The sequence below is a fragment of the Microcaecilia unicolor genome, chromosome 5, assembly GCF_901765095.1.
Source record: "Microcaecilia unicolor chromosome 5, aMicUni1.1, whole genome shotgun sequence".
Classification (NCBI taxonomy): domain Eukaryota; kingdom Metazoa; phylum Chordata; class Amphibia; order Gymnophiona; family Siphonopidae; genus Microcaecilia; species Microcaecilia unicolor.
In genome coordinates this window covers 363,848,544-363,870,023 of record NC_044035.1, presented here as the reverse complement: position 1 = coordinate 363,870,023, position 21,480 = coordinate 363,848,544, and the positions used below count along the sequence as shown (strand labels likewise).

The window sequence follows — 21,480 nt, the reverse complement described above, 5'->3', positions numbered from 1 at the left end:
GGAGGTGGAGCATAGTTGGAGATTAAAGGAGGACGTTAAAGCGAGTAACTTGGAAATATAAGAGTTGGAAGGATCATTAGCAGGAATATTGAAGTCACCAAGGATGAGAGAGGGGGAGGAAGGATGATGGAAGAAGGCAAGCCAGGCATCAAAGTCACTGAGAAAGGATGAAAGGGACTTATCAGGGGGACGATAAATGACCGCTATTCGAAGAGGCAGAGGAGAGAAAAGGCGGATAGAGTGGACTTCAAAGGAGGAAAAACAGTGAGATTGAGGTGGAAGAAGGGGTTGAAATCTGGAGGAGGGAGAGAGAAGTAGTCCAACACCGCCCCCACAGCCAGCAGGGCGAGGAGTATGTGAAAATAGATAACCGCCATGGCAGAGGGCTGCGACTGAAGCAGAGTCATCAGGGCATAGCCAGGTCTCTGTTATGGCGAGCAGATGGAGGTGACGCGAGATAAAGAGGTCATGGATATAGGCGAGTTTGTTACAGATAGAGCGGGCATTCCATAGGGCGCAAGAGAAGGGCAGAGAAGAGGAGGGGAGTAGAGGAATAGAGATGAGGTTAGAGAGGTCGCGGTGAGATCTGTAGAGTTGGGATAACAGTTGGTGAGGGGGGCCAGGATTGGGATTGATGTCACCGGCTGAGAGTAAGAGAAGGAGTAAAAGAGAGCGGAGGAGAGTAGGAGAGGTGTGGCCACGAAGGCGTCGAAGGCGAGAGGTATTTAGGTGGAATGGGGAAGGCAAAATGGACGGAAGAAAGAGGCGGAGATTAAAAGCCAAGAGGGAGGAAGAGGGTAGGAGAGAAGGTGAGGTGATGAAGTCGATGGATGGGCAGTGAGTTCCTGTAGCGGAGAGAGGTAGGGGGTGAGGGAAAAGATTAGGAAGGGACAGGGCTAGGAAGAGAATATGAATAGGGGCCATAAATGACTGAGGTACTTTAGCAAGATGTAAAGAGAAAAATGCCCCGCGCGCCTAAGAGCGGAGGCCCTGAGTGGATCGGAGTGGACCTGGGTGTCACCCCGGAGAAGGCTGTAAGGATATGCAGATGAGCTGCAAGTCCTCCACAGCACCTGAAAGGCAGCCGGTGGTAGAGCTGGGCACCTCTCAGCTGAGGAAAGGCTTACCAGGTGTTAGGCCGAAGCCAGCATTCCTCCCCCTGAGGGTCGCCTGATTTACTACGTTACTATGTTGTTATAAGCAACTGGCGTCTTCTCGCTCTAGTTCTGAACCACTCAGTTTGACTCCACAATAGCATTCCAAATATTCTGCCAAAATACCATTTAGATGTCTAATGTTAAGTATGTTCCAAGAGAATCCCAGACTCTAAGAGGTAATACAGCTTTTTTGTGATCCCCTCTGGCACTAAAAACATCTCTTTCTGTAGCTCACCCGCACCACAAGGAGTAAGTTTTTCTTTGCCATTGCCACAGGAGGTAGTGACAGCAAGGCGACCATGTGTAAACTCCAAATTGGACTGCAGAATTTTCATCTCCTGAACCTTGAAACCATCAGGCAAGGACGAAATATCTTGGCACCTGGATACAGAGGCAAAAAATAAATCAGGGTTTACCATTTTACCTAACACTTAATAAAGGGAAAGAAATAGATGTATACCAAAAAATGTAGTTGAACAGGTAAGGAAAATGAAGTTAGCCTTCATAAATTACAAGAGAGAGCAGAAAGAGGCAGATAAGCAACAATATCTGGAAAAGTTAAGTGAAGCTGGTAAAGAAGTCATAAGAACATAAACAAGACTCAAAAAAAGATGTCAGGAAGTATTTTTTCACAGAGAGAGTGATGGATGCTTGGAATGCCCTCCCACAGGAGGTGGTGGAGATGAAAACGGTAACCGAATTCAAATATGCGTGGGATATACATAAAGGAATCCTGTGCAGAAGGAATGGATCCTCAGAAGCTTAGCCAAAATTGGGTGGCGGAGCCGGTGGGGGGAAGAGGGGTTGGTGGTTGGGAGGCGAAGATAGTGGTAGGCAGACTTATACGGTCTGTGCCAGAGCCGGTGGTGGGAGGCGGAGCTGGTGGTTGGGAGGAGGGGATAGTGCTGGGCAGACTTATACGGTCTGTGCCCTGAAAAAGACAGGTACAAATCAAGGTAAGGTATACACGAGTTCATCTTGTTGGGCAGACTGGATGGACCGTGCAGGTCTTTTTCTGCCGTCATCTACTATGTTACTATATGTTATGTTACTTGGACAGACTGAAGGTCCATCAAGCCCAGTACCCTGTTTCCAATAGTAGCCAATCTAAGTCTACTTAAAACAGATTTTATGATGCTCATCCTGGAAATAAACAGTGGATTTTCCCACGTCCATCTTAATAATGGCTTAAAATTATCCAAACCTTTTTTAAACCCTGCTAACTGATTTTACCATATTCTCTGGCAACAAATAAAATCACTAACTACCGTCCAGTAGCATCCATTCCGTTGTCAGTCAAACTGAAGGAAAGCATGGTAGCCAAACAATTTACAGATTATATAAACAAATTCTCAATATTACACGAATCACAGTCAGGTTTTCGCCCCCTACACAGCACAGAAACTACTCACTCTCCTAGCCAAATTCAAGCAGGAAATAGCAATAGGCAAAAACATCCTCCTCCTCCTCTAATTCGACATGTCTAGTGCATTCAACATGGTAAACCATAATATATTAATAAGATTACTAGATAAGTTTGGGATTGGTGGAAACACACTTAGCTGGATCAAGGGTTTCCTAACCACAAGAACATATCAAGTCAAATCAAATTCAAACATATCATCACCGTGGAAAGCAGACTGCGGAGTACCACAAGGATCACCGCTATCATAAGTACATAAGTAGTGCCATACTGGGAAAGACCAAAGGTCCATCTAGCCCATCATCCTGTCACCGACAGTGGCCAATCCAGGTCAAGGGCACCTGGCACGCTCCCCAAACGTAAAAACATTCCAGACAAGTTATACCTAAAAATGCGGAATTTTTCCAAGTCCATTTAATAGCGGTCTATGGACTTGTCCTTTAGGAATCTATCTAACCCCTTTTTAAACTCCGTCAAGCTAACCGCCCGTACCACGTTCTCCGGCAACGAATTCCAGAGTCTAATTACACGTTGGGTGAAGAAAAATTTTCTCCGATTCGTTTTAAATTTACCACACTGTAGCTTCAACTCATGCCCTCTAGTCCTAGTATTTTTGGATAGCGTGAACAGTCGCTTCACATCCACCCGATCCATTCCACTCATTATTTTATACACTTCTATCATATCTCCCCTCAGCCGTCTCTTCTCCAAGCTGAAAAGCCCTAGCCTTCTCAGCCTCTCTTCATAGGAAAGTCGTCCCATCCCCACTATCATTTTCGTCGCCCTTCGCTGTACCTTTTCCAATTCTACTATATCTTTTTTGAGACACGGAGACCAGTACTGAACACAATACTCCAGGTGCGGTCGCACCATGGAGCGATACAACGGCATTATAACATCCGCACACCTGGACTCCATACCCTTCCTAATAACACCCAACATTCTATTCGCTTTCCTAGCCGCAGCAGCACACTGAGCAGAAGGTTTCAGCGTATCATCGACGACGACACCCAGATCCCTTTCTTGATCCGTAACTCCTAACGCGGAACCTTGCAAGACGTAGCTATAATTCGGGTTCCTCTTACCCACATGCATCACTTTGCACTTGTCAACATTGAACTTCATCTGCCACTTGCACGCCCATTCTCCCAGTCTCGCAAGGTCCTCCTGTAATCGTTCACATTCCTCCTGCGACTTGACGACCCTGAATAATTTTGTGTCATCAGCGAATTTAATTACCTCACTAGTTATTCCCATCTCTAGGTCATTTATAAATACATTAAAAAGCAACGGACCCAGCACAGACCCCTGCGGGACCCCACTAACTACCCTCCTCCACTGAGAATACTGGCCACGCAATCCTACTCTCTGCTTCCTATCTTTCAACCAGTTCTTAATCCATAATAATACCCTACCTCCGATTCCATGGCTCTGCAATTTCTTCAGGAGTCTTTCGTGCGGCACTTTGTCAAACGCCTTCTGAAAATCCAGATATACAATATCAACCGGCTCCCCATTGTCCACATGTTTGCTTACCCCCTCAAAAAAATGCATTAGATTGGTGAGGCAAGACTTCCCTTCACTAAATCCGTGCTGACTTTGTCTCATCAGTCCATGTTTTTGTATATGCTCTGCAATTTTATTCTTAATAATAGCCTCCACCATCTTGCCCGGCACCGACGTCAGACTCACCGGTCTATAATTTCCCGGATCTCCTCTGGAACCCTTCTTAAAAATCGGAGTAACATTGGCTACCCTCCAGTCTTCCGGTACTACACTCGATTTTAGGGACAGATTGCATATTTCTAACAGTAGCTCCGCAAGTTCATTTTTTAGTTCTATTAATACTCTGGGATGAATACCATCAGGTCCCGGTGATTTACTACTCTTCAGCTTGCTGAACTGACCCATTACATCCTCCAAGGTTACAGAGAATTTGTTTAGTTTCTCCGACTCCCCCGCTTCAAATATTCTTTCCGGCACCGGTGTCCCCCCCAAATCCTCCTCGGTGAAGACCGAAGCAAAGAATTCATTTAATTTCTCCGCTACGGCTTTGTCCTCCTTGATCGCCCCTTTAACACCATTTTCGTCCAGCGGCCCAACCGACTCTTTGGCCGGTTTCCTGCTTTTAATGTATCTAAAAAAATTTTTACTATGTATTTTTGCTTCCAACGCTAATTTCTTCTCAAAGTCCTTTTTTGCCCTCCTTATCTCCGCTTTGCATTTGGCTTGGCATTCCTTATGATCTATCCTGTTACTTTCAGTTGGTTCTCTTCTCCACTTTCTGAAGGATTGTTTTTTTGGCTCTAATGATTTCCTTTATCTTACTGTTTAGCCACGCCGGCTGACGTTTAGTCTTTTTTCCCTTTTTTCAACCTAATGATGACCCCACTAGCCAAGTCCTTATCCAACCAAGGCCTTAACCCTTTCATCTATGCAGACGATGTCACAATATTCATTCCTTACAAATCTAAACAAACAGAAATCATCAACGAAATCAAGATCAGCTTGAACATCACGGACTCTTGGGCAAATGCATTTCAACTAAAACTAAACAAAGAAAAAACACACTGTCTCATCCTCTCATCCCCACACAGCGCGGATAACCCCACTATTATGAACACCCCAGATTACACCCTCCCTATCTCAGACAGCCTGAAAATACTCTGCGTTACAATGGACCACAACTTAACAGTAGAGAGCCAAGTGACATCAACAACAAAGAAAATGTTCAACTCAATGTGGAAACTCAAACGCGTGAAACAATTCTTCCCGAGGGGAACATTTTGCAACCTGGTACAATCAACGGTACTAAGCCATGTAGACTACTGCAATGGAATTTATGCGGGATGCAAAGAACAAACCTTAACGAAACTTCAGACCGCTCAAAACACGGCAGCTAGGCTTATCTTATTTTTTGGGATCTTGCCAGATATTTGTGACCTGGATTGGCCACTGTTGGAAACAAAATGGTGGGCTTGATGGACCTTTGGTCTTTCCCAGTATGGCAATACTTATGTACTTATATCTTCGGAAAAATACGATTTGAAAGTGCAAAAACCCCTTCGCAAAAAACTACACTGGCTCCCAATCAAAGAACGCATAGCTTTCAAAATCTGCACTCTGGTTCACAAAATTATCTACGGTGAAGCTCCGGGATACATGACAGACTTGATCGACCTACTAGAAACACATCCGAATCAACACAAACATATCTAAATCTGCACTACCCAAGCTGCAAAGGACTCAAATACAAATCAACTTACGTGTCCAGTTTTTCCTACATAAACACACAACTGTGGAACGCATTACCAAAAGCCTTGAAAACTACGAACGATCACCTAAACTTCCAGAAAACACTAAAAATTAACCTGATTAAAAAAGGCATACCCTACCGATCCAACATAAATGCCTGATCTTTGCAACACAACAAAACTAAAGAACGTAATGGACATAGCACAACTCTTGCGTTGTACGATTCCCTAGTGTGGCTGTGCCACACGAACTTTACCTACCACAACATCACTTTGTATTTGTTTACACCGGAGTCTGTAACACCTCTCTGGTACTATGTAAGCCACATTGAGCCTACAAATAGGTGGGAAAATGTGGGATATAAATGTAACAAATAAATAAACAATATAATACAATACAGGCATTTCTATACTGCAACTACCATAAACACAAATTCCAGAGTTTAATTACACATTGAGTGAAGACATATTTTCTCCAATGTATTTTATAGCTACTACTTCATAGGTTCATTGTGTGCCCCCTAGTTCTTGTATTTTTGGAAAGAGTAAACAAGCAATTTCACGTCTACCTGTTTCATTGCACTCATCATATCTCCCCTCAGCTATCTGGTCTCCAAGTTGAAAAGCCCTAGCCTTTCCTCCCAGAGAAGTCATCCTGTCCCCTTTATCATTTTCATCATCCTTCTCAGTACCTTTTCTAATCCCACTATTTTTTTTTTTGAGATGCAGTGACTAGAATTGCACAGAATATTTGAGGGAGAATGGAGAGACAAGAAATTGTTAGAGATAAGAAGAACAAAAAGTAGTTCAAGGGTGAAAGGGAGGAATATGTGACTGTTAACCATTTTATTGTGAAGGAGACTATGGGTCCGATATTCAGCACAAGTTAACCAGCCAGGAACAGCCACAGACTGTTTAACTTGCGTGTCAGCGGATAACCGGTCATTTTCAGCTGCATGTACCCAATTATCACCACTAAAAATGCCTCGTTAGTGCCAAAAATAAAGCCAGCCATGTTGGGGGTGTTCTAGGGCCATGACCGGTTAAGTCCTGATATTCTGAACGTAACCAGTCAGGTTTAGCAACCAAATAAGGCCACATAAAAAACAGGCCTATCTTTGCCTGCTAAGCCATGGCTGGTTAAGTCTGAATATCAGCTTAACTGGTCATGAGCTAGCCGGCGTTGAAAATGCCGGTGACTGGAAATGGCCTGGCATTGAATATCTGGGTTGAACGCAGGCAGCAAAGTACTGCCCGCTGAATATTAGGGTGTGTGTTTTTAACTAGCTGTTCTTGTATCCTTGTTATCTTCCTGCTGCTGGACTCTCTCCCGAAGAAACTCTGCCACATTTTTTAATGTCACTATCAGTGTCCTTGTTACCTTCCTGCTGCTAGACCTACAATGAAATTCTCTCCACAGCTCTGGATACCCTAGCACCATCTGTCTTTCGCCCCACTAAGCGCATTAATCCTCAGCCCTGGTTAACCCCTTGCATCCGTTACCTTCGCTCCTGCACCCGTTCCGCGGAACGACTCTGGAGGAAATCTCGCACCCTGTCAGACTTCACCCATTACAAATTCATGCTTTCCTCCTTCCAGTCCTCCCTATTCCTTGCCAAACAGGAATATTACTCTCAATTAACCAATTCTCTTGGCTCCAACCCTCGCCGCCTCTTTGCCACCCTCAACTCCCTACTTAAAGTGCCCTCCGCCCCCACCCCCCTTCACTCTCTCCTCAAACACTAGCTGATTACTTCCGCGATAAAGTGCAGAAGATAAACCTTGAATTCACTTCCAAGCCTTCTCCTCCCTGTGACTTCTTAACCCACTCCCTCAACCAACCTAACGCCTCCTTCTCCTCCTTCCCTGAGATCACCGAAGAGGACACTGCTCGCCTTCTTTCTTCCTCTAAGTGCACCACCTGTTCCTCTGATCCGATTCCCACCAATCTGCTTACCAACATCTCTCCTACAGTTATCCCCTCAATCTGTCACATCCTCAACCTCTCTCTCTCCACTGCTACTGTCCCTGACACCTTCAAGCACGCTGTAGTCACACCACTTCTCAAAAAAACCTTCACTTGACCCCACCTGTCCCTCCAACTACCGCCCCATCTCTCTTCTACTCTTCCTCTCCAAAATACTTGAACGCGCTGTCCACAGCCGCTGCCTTGATTTCCTCTCCTCTCAGGCCGTCCTCGATCCGCTTCAATCCGGGTTTCGCCCACTACACTCGACAGAAACAGCACTCTCCAAAGTCTGCAACGACCTGTTCCTTGCCAAATCCAAAGGTCACTATTCCATCCTCATCCTCCTCGACCTATCGGCCGCCTTTGACACCGTCAATCACAATTTACTTCTTGCCACACTGTCCTCATTCGGGTTCCAGGGCTCCGTCCTCTCCTGGTTCTCGTCGTACCTTTCCCAACGCACCTTCAGAGTATTTTCTAACGGCACTTCTTCCACCCCCATCCCGCTCTCTGTTGGGGTTCCTCAAGGATCTGTCCTTGGACCACTTCTTTTCTCGATCTACACCTCTTCCCTGGGCTCGCTGATCTCATCACATGGTTTCCAGTACCACTTCTATGCTGATGACACCCAGCTTTATCTCTCGACATCACAGTCGAAACCCAGGCCAAAGTTTCGGCCTGCCGCTCAGACATCGCTGCCTGGATGTCCAACCGGCATCTGAAACTGAACATGGCAAAGACTGAGCTCCTTGTTTTTCCACTCAAACCCTCATCTCCTCTTCCCCCACTTTCCGTCTCTGTGGACAACGCCCTCATCCTCCCTGTCTCTTCAGCCCGCAATCTCGGAGTCATCTTCGACTCCTCCCTTTCCTTTTCTGCCCATATCCAGCAGACAGCTAAGACCTGTCACTTCTTCCTCTATAATATTAGCAAAATCCGCCCTTTCCTCTCTGAACAGACCACCCGAACCCTCGTCCACTCGCTCGTTACCTCTCGCCTTGACTACTGCAACCTTCTTCTCGCTGGCCTCCCGCTCAGCCATCTATCCCCCCTTCAATCTGTCCAAAATTCCACCGCACGTCTTATCTACCGCGTGAACCGATACTCTCACATCACCCCTCTCCTCAAGTCGCTTCACTGGCTCCCAATCCACTACCGTATACAGTTCAAGCTTCTCCTATTGACTTTCAAGTGCACTCAATCTGCAGCCCCCCACTACCTCTCTGCCCTCCTCTCCCCGTATGTTCCCACTCGTAACCTCCGCTCTCAGGACAAATCACTCCTATCTGTACCCTTCTCTACCACCGCTAACTCCAGACTCCGCCCCTTCTGCCTCGCATCACCTTATGCCTGGAACAGACTTCCCGAGCCCATACGCCATGCGCCCTCCCTGCCCATCTTCAAGTCCTTACTCAAAGCCCATCTCTTCTCCCTTGCCTTTGGCGCCTAACCACCTTCCCCATTCATGTTACCTACACTGACTACATAGTTTGTAACCTCTAGATTGTAAGCTATTTAGTTATAACCTTTAGATTGTAAGCTACCTACACTGACTACATAGTTTGTAACCTTTAGATTGTAAGCTCTCCTGAGCAGGGACTGTCCTTCCCCATGTGAAACTTGTACAGCGCTGCGTAACCCTGGCAGCGCTATAGAAATGCTAAGTAGTAGTAGTAGTAGTAGTTCTGAAGAAGCTCCATCCCCAGGTGCCGAGCTGGAAAGTTTAAATCTGAACTTCTCTGCGGTACATGTTGATTGTTACTCAATTAATTGTACTGGAGACTGCTTTTAATTAGCTGTTCTTGTGCTTATTTGTAGTGTCCTTTTTACCTACCTGCTGCTAGACCCTCTCCTGAAGAAGCTCTGCACCCTTTTTGAAAGTCACTATCAGGTGGAAAGTTGGCACGTAGACACCACTGGCATGCAATAAAGGAGCAGTTGTTCTCCTTTTCGCGTCTCCTGCACGTTTCCTGCATGTTTGTTTTACTTTATTTCTCTTATCCAATGACTCCAGTAATATCATTGCACACATAGGCCACCACCCTCAGCTTCATCACCATCCAGTGATGTTTAACCTCTTCAGCACAGGTTTTTCCTTTATCATCAGTTTCTTGTTCCACTGTCTAACCTTGATCAACGTTGGTTCCTTAAAAGCTAAGGGTTCTATCTCCTTTGATTTACGTAAGAACATAAGAATAGCCATACTGGGTCAGACCAACTGTCCATCTAGCTCAGTATCCTATTTCCAACAGTGGCCAATCCAGGTCAAAAGTACCTCACAGAAACCTAAATTGTTGCAAGATTGCATGCTACTAATCCCAGGGCAAGTGGAGGCTTATCCATGTCTATCTCAACAGCAGACTATGAACTTTTCCTCCAGGAACTTGTCCAAACCCTTTTTAAACCTAGATATGCTAAGCACTGTAACCACATCTTCTGATGAGTTCCAGAGATTAACTATTCGTTGAGAGAAAAAATATTTCTTCCTATTTGTTTAAAAGTGTTTGTGTAACTTTATTGAGTGTCCCCTAGTCTTTGTACTTTTTGAAAGAGTAAATAATCAATTTGCTTTTACTTGTTCTATATCACTAAGGATTTTGCAGACCTCTTGATTCATCTCAGACTGCTATACTAGCTATTACTGAAATTTGGCTAAAGCAAGGTGAGACTATCTTACTCAAGCTTGTCCTTCTACCTACTCCTCCTCCTTCCACTGCTCATCCAGACACGGTAGAAATATTGTGCTTTTTGCAAGCAGTTCTTTCCTTCCCAAAGAAATTTCCAGTTTCTCCTTTCTCAAGATATTCTAATTATTCACTGGCTAACCTATTCCTGGTAATCTGTCTTTTGCTCTATCATCCTCCACCTCTTACATTATCTTCCTTTTAATGAACTCAGTTGTATAGTTGCTGATTTTGGTCTCATTAGGGGATTTTAATATTCATCTTGCTGCTCCTTTTTCTCAACTAGAAAAGGATTTTTTTCATCTCCTACTAGATGTTGATTTTATCATTCATACGACGAAACCTACCCATCATGCAGGTCACTGTCTGGACTTATTGGCTATTGAGACAGACATGGGAAGCAACTGCTTGCCCTGGGATTTGTAGTATGGAGTGTTGCCATGATTTGAGTTTCTGCCAGGTACTTGCGACCTGGCTTGGCCACTGTTTGGAAACAGGATACTGGGCTAGATGGACCATTGACCTGACCCTGTATGGCTACTCTTATGCTCTAATTCTTTATCGGCTTGGCTCTATTGTTGAAAACAGTACAGACTCTGCAAATATAAGTGTTGGTTTATTAATATTTGAAAAAAGACATGGACATATCTGCCAGAAAAGATTGTACTGACTTACAGTGAGCAGCAGAAGAAATGTATTATTTAAAACCTTTTTGAAAAATATAAATTATTAAGGAAGGTTTTTGCCAATGATGAAAGAGTAGAGATCTTTATAGATCCCCTTCAGCTCGTTAAATCTTGAAAGATTTTGAGCTCTTTGAGGCTTTTCCTTCCGAGGCATATCAGATCTGTCGTTTTTCAGTAAGTGGATTAGTTTTTGTGATTTCATTAATATATTTGGTTAATCCACACCTGCGTGTTTTTTTGCTATAAATCATTAATATCCATAAAACGTAAGGAGAATAGTCTTAAATTGATGACAAGATGGTATATGACTACAGTGAAGAATGGGGGAAATGATTCCTAATACATCATTGGGAACTACAGGAACAAAGGTAGTGGCTTTCACATGTGGTGGATTGTCCAATAAATAAAAAAAAGTATAATACTTAGGATATATATCTCAAAACATAAATATCAAAAAAGTAAATAAAATGGAATAAGATTTGTCAGCAGTATTTTGCCCTGTTAAAAACGTGAGGCAAGAGATGAAACAGCCAAAGCCCTGAAGCAGGCAAACTCGCTGACGAAACACTTTTGTGCCTCTTCACTGCTGCTTTTTACGTACATGGAACTTTAATTTCAACAATGATGACACAACTCAAACAATCGTATAGGCATAACAGAATAATAAACACTAAAACTAATCATTCACCGAGAGTGCAAAAATACTATGAAGGAAACATCATCAAATTTTTCTTTTTAAACTTACAGAATATGGAACTTTAATCTAATGAGACAGTCTTCAACAGCAGGTTGTTTGCTGTAGGTGCTTCCTGACAGTGGGAGAGTAATTGTTAGTGTTTGTGCTGCTTCAGATAAGTACTCACCTGTTTAACAATTTCAAAATATTTTTCTAAGTTTTTCAATGCACATTTTTGATTGCAGCAGAAAATATGTTAAAAAGTAGGTCTGGATACACTCAAAGATTTATTCCTGGGAAAGTCCTTTGACATCTCTCAACTACACGAATCTCTGTCTGAAGCCCTAAAAAAAAACCTTTAGAATGCTGCATATGTATAGATGTAAAAATACTGTAAAGGTATTTTTATTCACTTTTTGATATTTATGTTTTGAGCTATATATCTATACCTGTTTCCATAGTATCCCCCCCACACACACATTTTTAAAATGTGTTATATTGTTTAGGGTTGGAAATAATAACTCTACATGTATTTGTGAATAAATAAAAGAGGAAATAAGGGGAGGTTTAAGCAGGATATTAAGTGGAATCCTAAGTTGTTACTGGGATATTGGAAAGAGGTACCTGGAGGTCAATATAGAAACCAAACTGGGGCCTGCTTGACTGCAGCACGGTGCAAAATTGTATATAAATGGGCAGCAGGAGGACCTGAGCATATAGCAATGGAAGGCTAGGTTGAACCTGATGGAAAAATTATCCGCAATGTACCGTGATAAGCTGGAACAATTTGATAAGGAGTGGAAACCTCTTCTTGTCTATTTAGGGATATAAAAAAATCACTGATGTATGGACTTGTGCCTTGAAGAAACAACTGGGTACCAGAAGAGGGTTTTTTTTCGTATCTTATTATGCTCGTTGTGATCGATTCAAACTGAAATTTAAAAAAAAAAATGGCCAAATGGGTAGAAAAGGTGACAGACAGCAAAAGCCAGAAGGATGCTCGGACACATAGGAGGTGAAGCCTCTGTTTAAGTCTCTGGTTGAGACCTCATTTAGAATATTGTGTACAATTCTGGAGACCACCTTCAAAAGATATAAACAAGATGGAGTTGGCCCACAGAGCAGCTACTAAAATGGTCGTGATCATAAAGATCTCAATATGTATACTTTGGAAGAAAGGCAGGAGAGGGGAGATATGAAAGAGACATTTAAATACCTAAGCGGAATAAACGTACAGGAGGCAAGTCTCTCTCACGTGAAAGAAAGCTGTGGAACGAAGGTGAAAGGGGACCTGAGGAAATGCTACTTCATGGAAAGGGTACTTGAGGTGCGGAGGGGATGGAGACGAGAACTATATCCGAATTTTAAAAAGCTTGGGAGAAGCACAGAGGATCTCTAAGAAAGAGAAAAGGACGACTAGTTTATTATCAATGGGCAGAATTGAGAGGCCATATGCTCCTTATCTGTCATCATTTTCTAGGCTTTCATTTTATATGTCTATGAAATTTTAGACTGAAAGGACAGGGATAAGTAGAAAATGTCATACGGATAGAGAATGCAATAAATAAACAGTGTGAATATGGATCTCCTTGATAGTTCTGGTCAGTTAGATATATATCACATAATATACTGCAAACCAAAGATACTGAGACTTATATTTTGTCTAAGACTCAGTTGTTAGCACTCACAGAAAATTTCCAGGACTCAACATGTGTATTTTACCTGTCAATAAGTGCTCTCTTCATGGATTCTTGGCTGTAAGGGCACTTCCCAACTACAACTGTGGAAAAATATAGTGGCGACTGCAGGAAATGCATGAGGAGTGCCCCCTGAGACCCCAGCACATTCCAGCGGGCCATTTTATCACTGCAGGACATGGAGAGCGTCTGGTCTCCTCGCCCTGGTTTTACCCGTAATAATCCTACAGAGTGATAATTAATACCAGGGCTGTGTGTATCCTGATTCTCGCCTGGCACACACTTTGCTCCGGTCCTGTAAACATCCACCACTCTTGCCAGAATTGGATCAGCTTTATGGTCAGTTAATGCTTTTGCAGGTTGATCCTCAACAGATTTCTGGATTCCGGAAGTTGCCGTTTCTTCTGTGCTGTGCTTTTTTAGCAGATGATTTGCTTGTGCTTGCTCCAAATACTTCATTCTCTTGGTGGATGAGCAGCTTGTACTGTTGTCCATCTTTCTTTTGCTATTTTCTGTTATCACCTGGTTAGCAATCTCCTTGTCTTGCAGAGAGAGGTGAGGGGTACTTGGGGGTGCAACAGGCAGATGGACTTCATGTTCTAGGACTGGAATAATAGAAGCATCGCCACCTTCCAGAGAGAAAACTCCATGAGAATCAGTTCACATATGTTGGAAATAATAATAATAATAATTCAAAGGATGCAAATATTATCAAACAGAGTAACGTGCATATGTTTTCAATTGTAGCATAACTAAATGATTTACCATAATGCAGAGATATGAAAGAGTTATAGACCTTTGTCTTTTTGCTTGTGGGAAAAGGAACGGTCTTGTACAATTAAAATTTCACTGTATTACTAACCTGGGTCAGAGCAAAGAATGCAAACAGAACTTTTTCTCTTATGACATGGAAATACTAGAGAAAGCTGTGGCACCAGGGGCGTAGCCAGACTTCGGTGGGAGGGGGGGGGGGGGCCAGAGCCAAGGTGAGGGGGCACATTTTATCCCTCCCCCGCCGCCATTTTTGACCCCCCCCCCCCCCCCCCCCGACGTCCTACGTGCAGGACGTCAGGACAATTCATACCACGCAAAGAGAATCGGCTTCCCGCTTACAGAATCAGATCAGCTGCTGCAGGCTGCAGCAACGCACCGGCCCAGACGGGCTGAAGACACAGAACTTCGGCTGGCGGGGATTGGGGACCCCCGCCAGCACAGGTACTCGACGGCGATGGGGGAGGGTTGGTGACGCCGGGGGAGGGGGATCAAAGATGGCGGCGGCGGGGTTGAAGGGGTTGGTGGTGGGGCCAGGGCCAAATCTGAGGGGGCCCAGGTCCCCCAGGCCCCACATAGCTACGCCACTGTATGGCACACTCAGTGGAGTGGAGTAGCCTAATGCTTTGAACAGTAGGCTGAGAAGCAGGGGGTTCGATTCCCAGTGCAGCTACAAAACGTAGATTGTGAGCCTACTAGGGACAGCGAAAGTGGCAATGAAAACGGTAATGGAATTAAAAAATGCAGGGGATAAATACAACACCAGTAATTGAGAAGCAAAGATGGAGCTGGGCAGACTTCTACAGTCTGTGCCGATCGTGGCTAGATAGATTTGGATGGGCTGCAGTGGGGCTTTGATGACAGTTTCAGTGGTCTGCGCCCTGAAAATGACAGGGACATATGTAGTATCACATCATACCTCACGCCATGAGTTTATCTTGATGAGCAGACTGGATGGACTGTGCAGGTCTTTATGTTATGTAATTCAGAAACTGCTTTGGCTGTACCACAGAAAGGCAGTTTACCAAATCCATCACCCAGACCCTCACGTGAATGTGGTATGAGACCCTTCTCCCAAGGGTGTGTAAGAGAAGGGAAGTACTCACATGGGGTATGGCTGGTAAAGAACACAAAGGAAATTTCTGGTTTCAGTTTCCATTTCCCGGTTTCAACTGCAGGAATGAAAATGGAGCTCTGTTTCTGTGAGACTGCCAATGAAATCTGATGAAGGAGGTACCTGCCAATGAAAAAGAAACATGTGGGCACTCTGACTTACCTTGGAAGAGAAGATAAAAGCACATCCATATTCCCAGCAAGAACATCCGAAAGAACATCATCCCATTTCTCTTTCATAGAGCAACCAGTAAACCATAAATATACATCACCTCTAAATCCCAGCATAAACAAAATACTGAAGATCACACGATCTACTGTATCAAAAGCTGATGAAATATCCAATGATACAAAACAAACTGGGAGTGGAGGAGTGGCCTAGTGCTTAGGGTGGTGGACTTTGGTCCTGAGGAACTGAGTTTGATTCCCACTTCAGGCACAGGCAGCTCCTTGTGACTCTGGGCAAGTCACTTAACCCTCCATTGCCCCATGTAAGCCGCATTGAGCCTGCCATGAGTGGGAAAGCGCAGGGTACAAATGTAACCAAAATAAAATAGATACTATTGGAGATTCTACATGGAATGTTGCTACTAGTGGAGATTCTACATGGAATGTTGCTACTATTGGAGATTCTACATGGAATGTTGCTACTATTGGAGATTCTACATGGAATGTTGCTATTCCACTAGCAACATTCCATGTAGAAGGCTGCGCAGGCTTCTGTTTCCATGAGTCTGACGTCCTGATGTCAGACTCACAGAAGCAGAAGCCTGCACGGCCACATTGGTGATCTGCAAGGGCCGACTTCTACATGGAATGTTGCTAGTGGAATAGCAACATTCCATATAGAATCTCAAATAGTAGCAACAGTGGAGGAGTGGCCTAGTGGTTAGGGTGGTGGACTTTGGTCCTGAGGAACTGAGTTCAATTCCCACTTCAGGCACAGGCAGCTCCTTGTGACTCTGGGCAAGTCACTTAACCCTCCATTGCCCCATGTAAGCCGCATTGAGCCTGCCATGAGTGGGAAAGCGCAGGGTACAAATGTAACAAAAATAAAATAGATACTATTGGAGATTCTACATGGAATGTTGCTATTCCACTAGCAACATTCCAGGCTGCGCAGGCTTCTGTTTCTGTGAGTCTGACGTCCTGTGCAGGACGTCAGACTCACAGAAGCAGAAGCCTGCGTGGCCACATTGCTGAATGCTGATCTGCAAGGGCCGACTTCTACATGGAATGTTGCTAGTGGAATAGCAACATTCCATGTAGAATCTCAAATAGTAGCAACAGTGGAGGAGTGGCCTAGTGCTTAGGGTGGTGGACTTTGGTCCTGAGGAACTGAGTTCAATTCCCACTTCAGGCACAGGCAGCTCCTTGTGACTCTGGGTAAGTCACTTAACCCTCCATTGCCCCATGTAAGCCGCATTGAGCCTGCCATGAGTGGGAAAGCGCAGGGTACAAATGTAACAAAAATAAAATAGATACTATTGGAGATTCTACATGGAATGTTGCTATTCCACTAGCAACATTCCAGGCTGCGCAGGCTTCTGTTTCTGTGAGTCTGACGTCCTGTGCAGGACGTCAGACTCACAGAAGCAGAAGCCTGCGTGGCCACATTGCTGAATGCTGATCTGCAAGGGCCGACTTCTACATGGAATGTTGCTAGTGGAATAGCAACATTCCATGTAGAATCTCAAATAGTAGCAACAGTGGAGGAGTGGCCTAGTGCTTAGGGTGGTGGACTTTGGTCCTGAGGAACTGAGTTCAATTCCCACTTCAGGCACAGGCAGCTCCTTGTGACTCTGGGTAAGTCACTTAACCCTCCATTGCCCCATGTAAGCCCCATTGAGCCTGCCATGAGTGGGAAAGTGCAGGGGACAAATGTAACAAAAATAAAATAGATACTCTTTGAGATTCTACATGGAATGTTGCTACTACTGGAGATTCTACATGGAATGTTGCTATTCCACTAGCAACATTCCATGTAGAAGGCTGCACAGGCTACGTGCAGGACGTCAGACTCACAGAAGCAGAAGCCTGCGCGGCCACATTGGTGATCTGCAAGGGCCAACTTCTACATGGAATGTTGCTAGTGGAATAGCAACATTCCATGTAGAATCTCCAATAGTAGCAACAGTGGAGGAGTGGCGGACTTTGGTCCTGGGGAACTGAGGAACTGAGTTCGATTCCCACTTCAGGCACAGGCAGCTCCTTGTGACTCTGGGCAAGTCACTTATCCCTCCATTGCCCCATGTAAGCCACATTGAGCCTGCCATGAGTGGGAAAGTGCGGGGTACAAATGTAACAAAAAAAAAAAAAACATATTTATTCACACCCTTCCTAGGTACATCCAGACAATAAAAGAATCTCTATACTTTGGGCTCGTCGAAATCTATATTCCAGAGAATGTGGTAAAGGCGGTTATTTGTGGCTTTAGATGACTCTTGATACAGGTACTTAGTACTGAAAAACAGAGCCATGTTGAGTTTACCTTCTCAATTTCCACATTTTGGTGTTTTATATAGACCTGTGGTCTAGGTGTCATCATCTCCTCAATGTGCAGCGTCAGCTAAGTAAGAACTGTAGAATGTTAGGAATTATTAGAAAAGGAATGAAAAACAAAAATGAGAATGTTATAATGCCTTTGTAGCGCTCCATTTATGACCACAGCTCAAGTACGGTGTGCAATTCTGGTTACTGCATCTCAAAAAAGAACTAGTGGAATTAGAAAAGGTACAGAGAAGGGCAATGAAAATGATAAAGGGGATGGGATGACTTCCCTTTGAGGAAAGGATGAAGTGGCTAGGGTTCTTTTGCTTCAAGAAGAGACGGCTGAGGGGAGATATGATAGAGGTCTATAAAATACTGAGTGAAGTGGAACAGGTAGACGTGAATCACTTGTTTACGCTTTCCAAAAATACTAGGACTGGTGGGGGGGCACACAATGATACTACTAAGTAGTAAATTTTAAACAAATCAGAGAAAATATTTCTTCCCTCAACCAGTAATTAAGCTCTGGAACATTGCCAGAGAGTGTGGCAAAGCAGTTAGCTTAGCAGGGTTTAAAAATCCACTGCTTATGTCTAGAATAAGCTGCAAACAATCTATTTTACTGTTCTGGTATCTTGCAGGTACTTGTGACATGGATTGGCAACTGTTGGAAACAGGATACTGGGATTGATGGAACTTCGGTCTGTCCCAGTATGGCAATGCTTATGATCTTATTTCCACCACCTTCTGGGGATTTGTTTTATGTAGACCTGTGGTCTTTTTTTCTCCTAATAAACTCTGGGACTCTTATCAAGCCTCGATCCCCTGGTGCCGACTTGACCGAATCCGAGCATCTCCCCGGTGTCGTGTCAGATGCTGACTGGTGCCTGCTAACAGTGCCTGGTGTCAAGGAAAGTGAAGACCCACTCAATGCCGGTGCACTCCCAGTGGTTACTGGTCGGAGCAGCTATGGTCAATGCCACCAGTGCCAAAGATGATGGTCCGGCCTTCAAAAAGTCAAAAACCTTCTCCTGTTGAGCCAATCGCACTCTCTGTGTCCTGGTCTGCATATAAAGACAAAGATCACAGATTGAGGGGGTCATGATTTGACCAAAGGCACCCAATGCACCAGTTGGGCGGGTCCGTGAGTGAAATAATGCATCAACGTTTAGTGCAGTGCTTAAAGCCACAGCGAGCCATCTTGGACATTGAATAAAGAATGCACGCTAAATTAAACTGCTCAATCTTGAACAATTAAAAAAGGGGAGCCTTCAAACTGAGATTGGGCTTGTGGCCTAATCACGCAGCCACTCGTGTAAAAATAAAGGAAACCAGATAAAAATATGAGAAAGGGAAAACAGAAGAAATAAATAAAAAAAGATGATTACCCACAAGGGAAGGCACTTATGACAGCGAAAAAGTACTTTGAACAGCACAGGAAACGTGTCATAAGTACATAAGTATTGCCACACTGGGACAGACCAAAGGTCCATCAAGCCCAGTATCCTGTTTCCAACAGTGGCCAACCCAGGTCACAAGTACCTGGCAAGATCCCAAAAAAGTACAAAACATTCTATACTGCTTATCCCAGAAATAAGCAGTGGATTTTCCCCAAGTCCATTTAATAATGGTCTATGGACTTTTTCTTTAGGAAGCCGTCCAAACCTTTTTTAAAACTCCGCTAAGCTAACCACCTTTACCAAATTCTCTGGCAATGAATTCTAGAGTTTAATTACATGTTGCGTGAAGAAAAAGTTTCTCAGATTCGTTTTAAATTTACTACACTGTAGCTTCATCACATGCCCCCTAGTCCTAGTATTTTTGGAAACAGTAAACAAACGATTCACGTCTACCCATTCCATTCCACTCATTATTTTATAGACCTCTATCATATCTCCCCTCAGCCGTCTCTTCTCCAAGCTGAAGAGCCCTAGACGCTTCAGCTTTTCCTCATAGGGAAGTATTCTCATCCCCTTTATCATTTTTGTCACTCTTCTCTGTGCCTTTTCTAATTCCACTATATCTTTTTTGAGATGTGGCGACCAGAATTGAACATAATATTCAAGGTGCGGTCGCACCATGGACCGATACAAAGGCATTATAAGATCCTCACTTTTGTTTTCCATTCCTTTCCTATTAATACCTAACATTCTATTTGCTTTTCTTAGTCGCCGCAGCAGCACCGAGCAGAAGGTTTCAAAGTATCATCAACGACAACACCTAGATCCCTTTCTTGGTCCGTGACGCCTAACGTGGAACCTTGCATGATGTAGCTATAATTCGGGTTCCTCTTTCCCACATGCTTCACTTTGCACTTGCTCACATTAAACATCATCTGCCATTTAGATGCCCAGTCTCCCAATCTCGAAAGGTCCTCTTGTAATTTTTCACAATCCTCTCGCAATTTAACAACTTTGAATAACTTTGTGTCATTAGCAAATTTAATTACCTCACTAGTTACTCCCATCTCTAAATCATTTATAAATATATTTAAAAAGTAGCGGTCCCAGCACAGACCCCTGAGGAACCCCACTATCTACCCTTCTCCATTGAGAATACTGACCATTTAACCCTACTCTCTGTTTTCTATCCTTTAACCAGTTTTTAATCCACAATAGGACACTACCTCCTATCCCATGACTCTCCAATTTCCTCTGGTGTCTTTCATGAGGTACTTTGTCAAATGCCTTTTGAAAATCCAGATACACAATATCAACTGGCTCGCCTTTATCCACATGTTTGTTCACCCCTTCAAAGAAATGTAATAGACTGGTGAGGCAAGATTTCCCTTCACTAAATCCACGCAGGCTTTGTCTCATTAATCCATGCTTTTGAATATGCTCTGTAATTTTGTTCTTTAATTTCCCGGATCCCCTCTGGAACCTTTTTTAAATATCGGCGTTACATGGGCTACCCTCCAATCTTCCAGTACCACGCTCGATTTTAAAGATAATTCACATATTACTAACAATAGTTTTGGCAGTTCATTTTTCAATTCTATCAGTACTCTGGGACGAATACCATCCGGTCCAGGAGATTTGCTATTCTTCAATTTGACAAATTGCCCCATTACATCCTCTAGATTTATAGAGATTTCATTCAGTTTCTTCGTCAGCTTCGAATACCATTTCTGGCACCAGTATCACTGCCAAATCTTCCTCAGTGAAGGCCGAAGCAAAGAATTCATTCTGCTATGGCTTTGTCTTCCCTGATCGCCCCCTTTACTCTTCGGTTATCTAACAGTCCAACCAATTCTTTGTCCTCTCAGGTCTGCAGAAAAAAAATAAGACTGAGGGACCCGCGCTCAAGTGTCAGGCAGGAAGGCAGTTGTAAATGCACAGTGGGATGCTGCTACAACTTTCTTTAGTGCTAGCGATTCAGCGTCTACATCGGGGCTCCGTCTGATGATGTCACCCACATGTGGGAATAATGTGGCCTGCTTGTCCTTGGAGAACTGCTCGTTTTGTACCACGCAAACGGTTGAAGGGGCAAACCTCTAATATTTTGTGTTTTTTTTTTTAAATTTAAAAGTAGAGGGCCCAATAATCAAAGCAATTTAA

At 43.9% G+C, this 21,480-nt stretch overlaps 1 protein-coding gene across 1 annotated transcript in view; it reads right to left on the bottom strand.

Annotated features, from left to right (window-relative positions):
* Positions 1-21,480, bottom strand: part of ADAT1 (adenosine deaminase tRNA specific 1) — a 109,608-nt gene that overhangs the window by 41,473 nt on the left and 46,655 nt on the right. The window contains exons 5-7 of the mRNA XM_030205077.1: positions 15,424-15,554; positions 13,572-14,175; positions 1,393-1,538 (exon numbers count right to left, since the gene is read on the bottom strand). Of these exons, the coding sequence (XP_030060937.1) occupies positions 1,393-1,538; positions 13,572-14,175; positions 15,424-15,554 (881 nt within the window). The remainder of the gene's footprint in view (positions 1-1,392; positions 1,539-13,571; positions 14,176-15,423; positions 15,555-21,480) is intronic.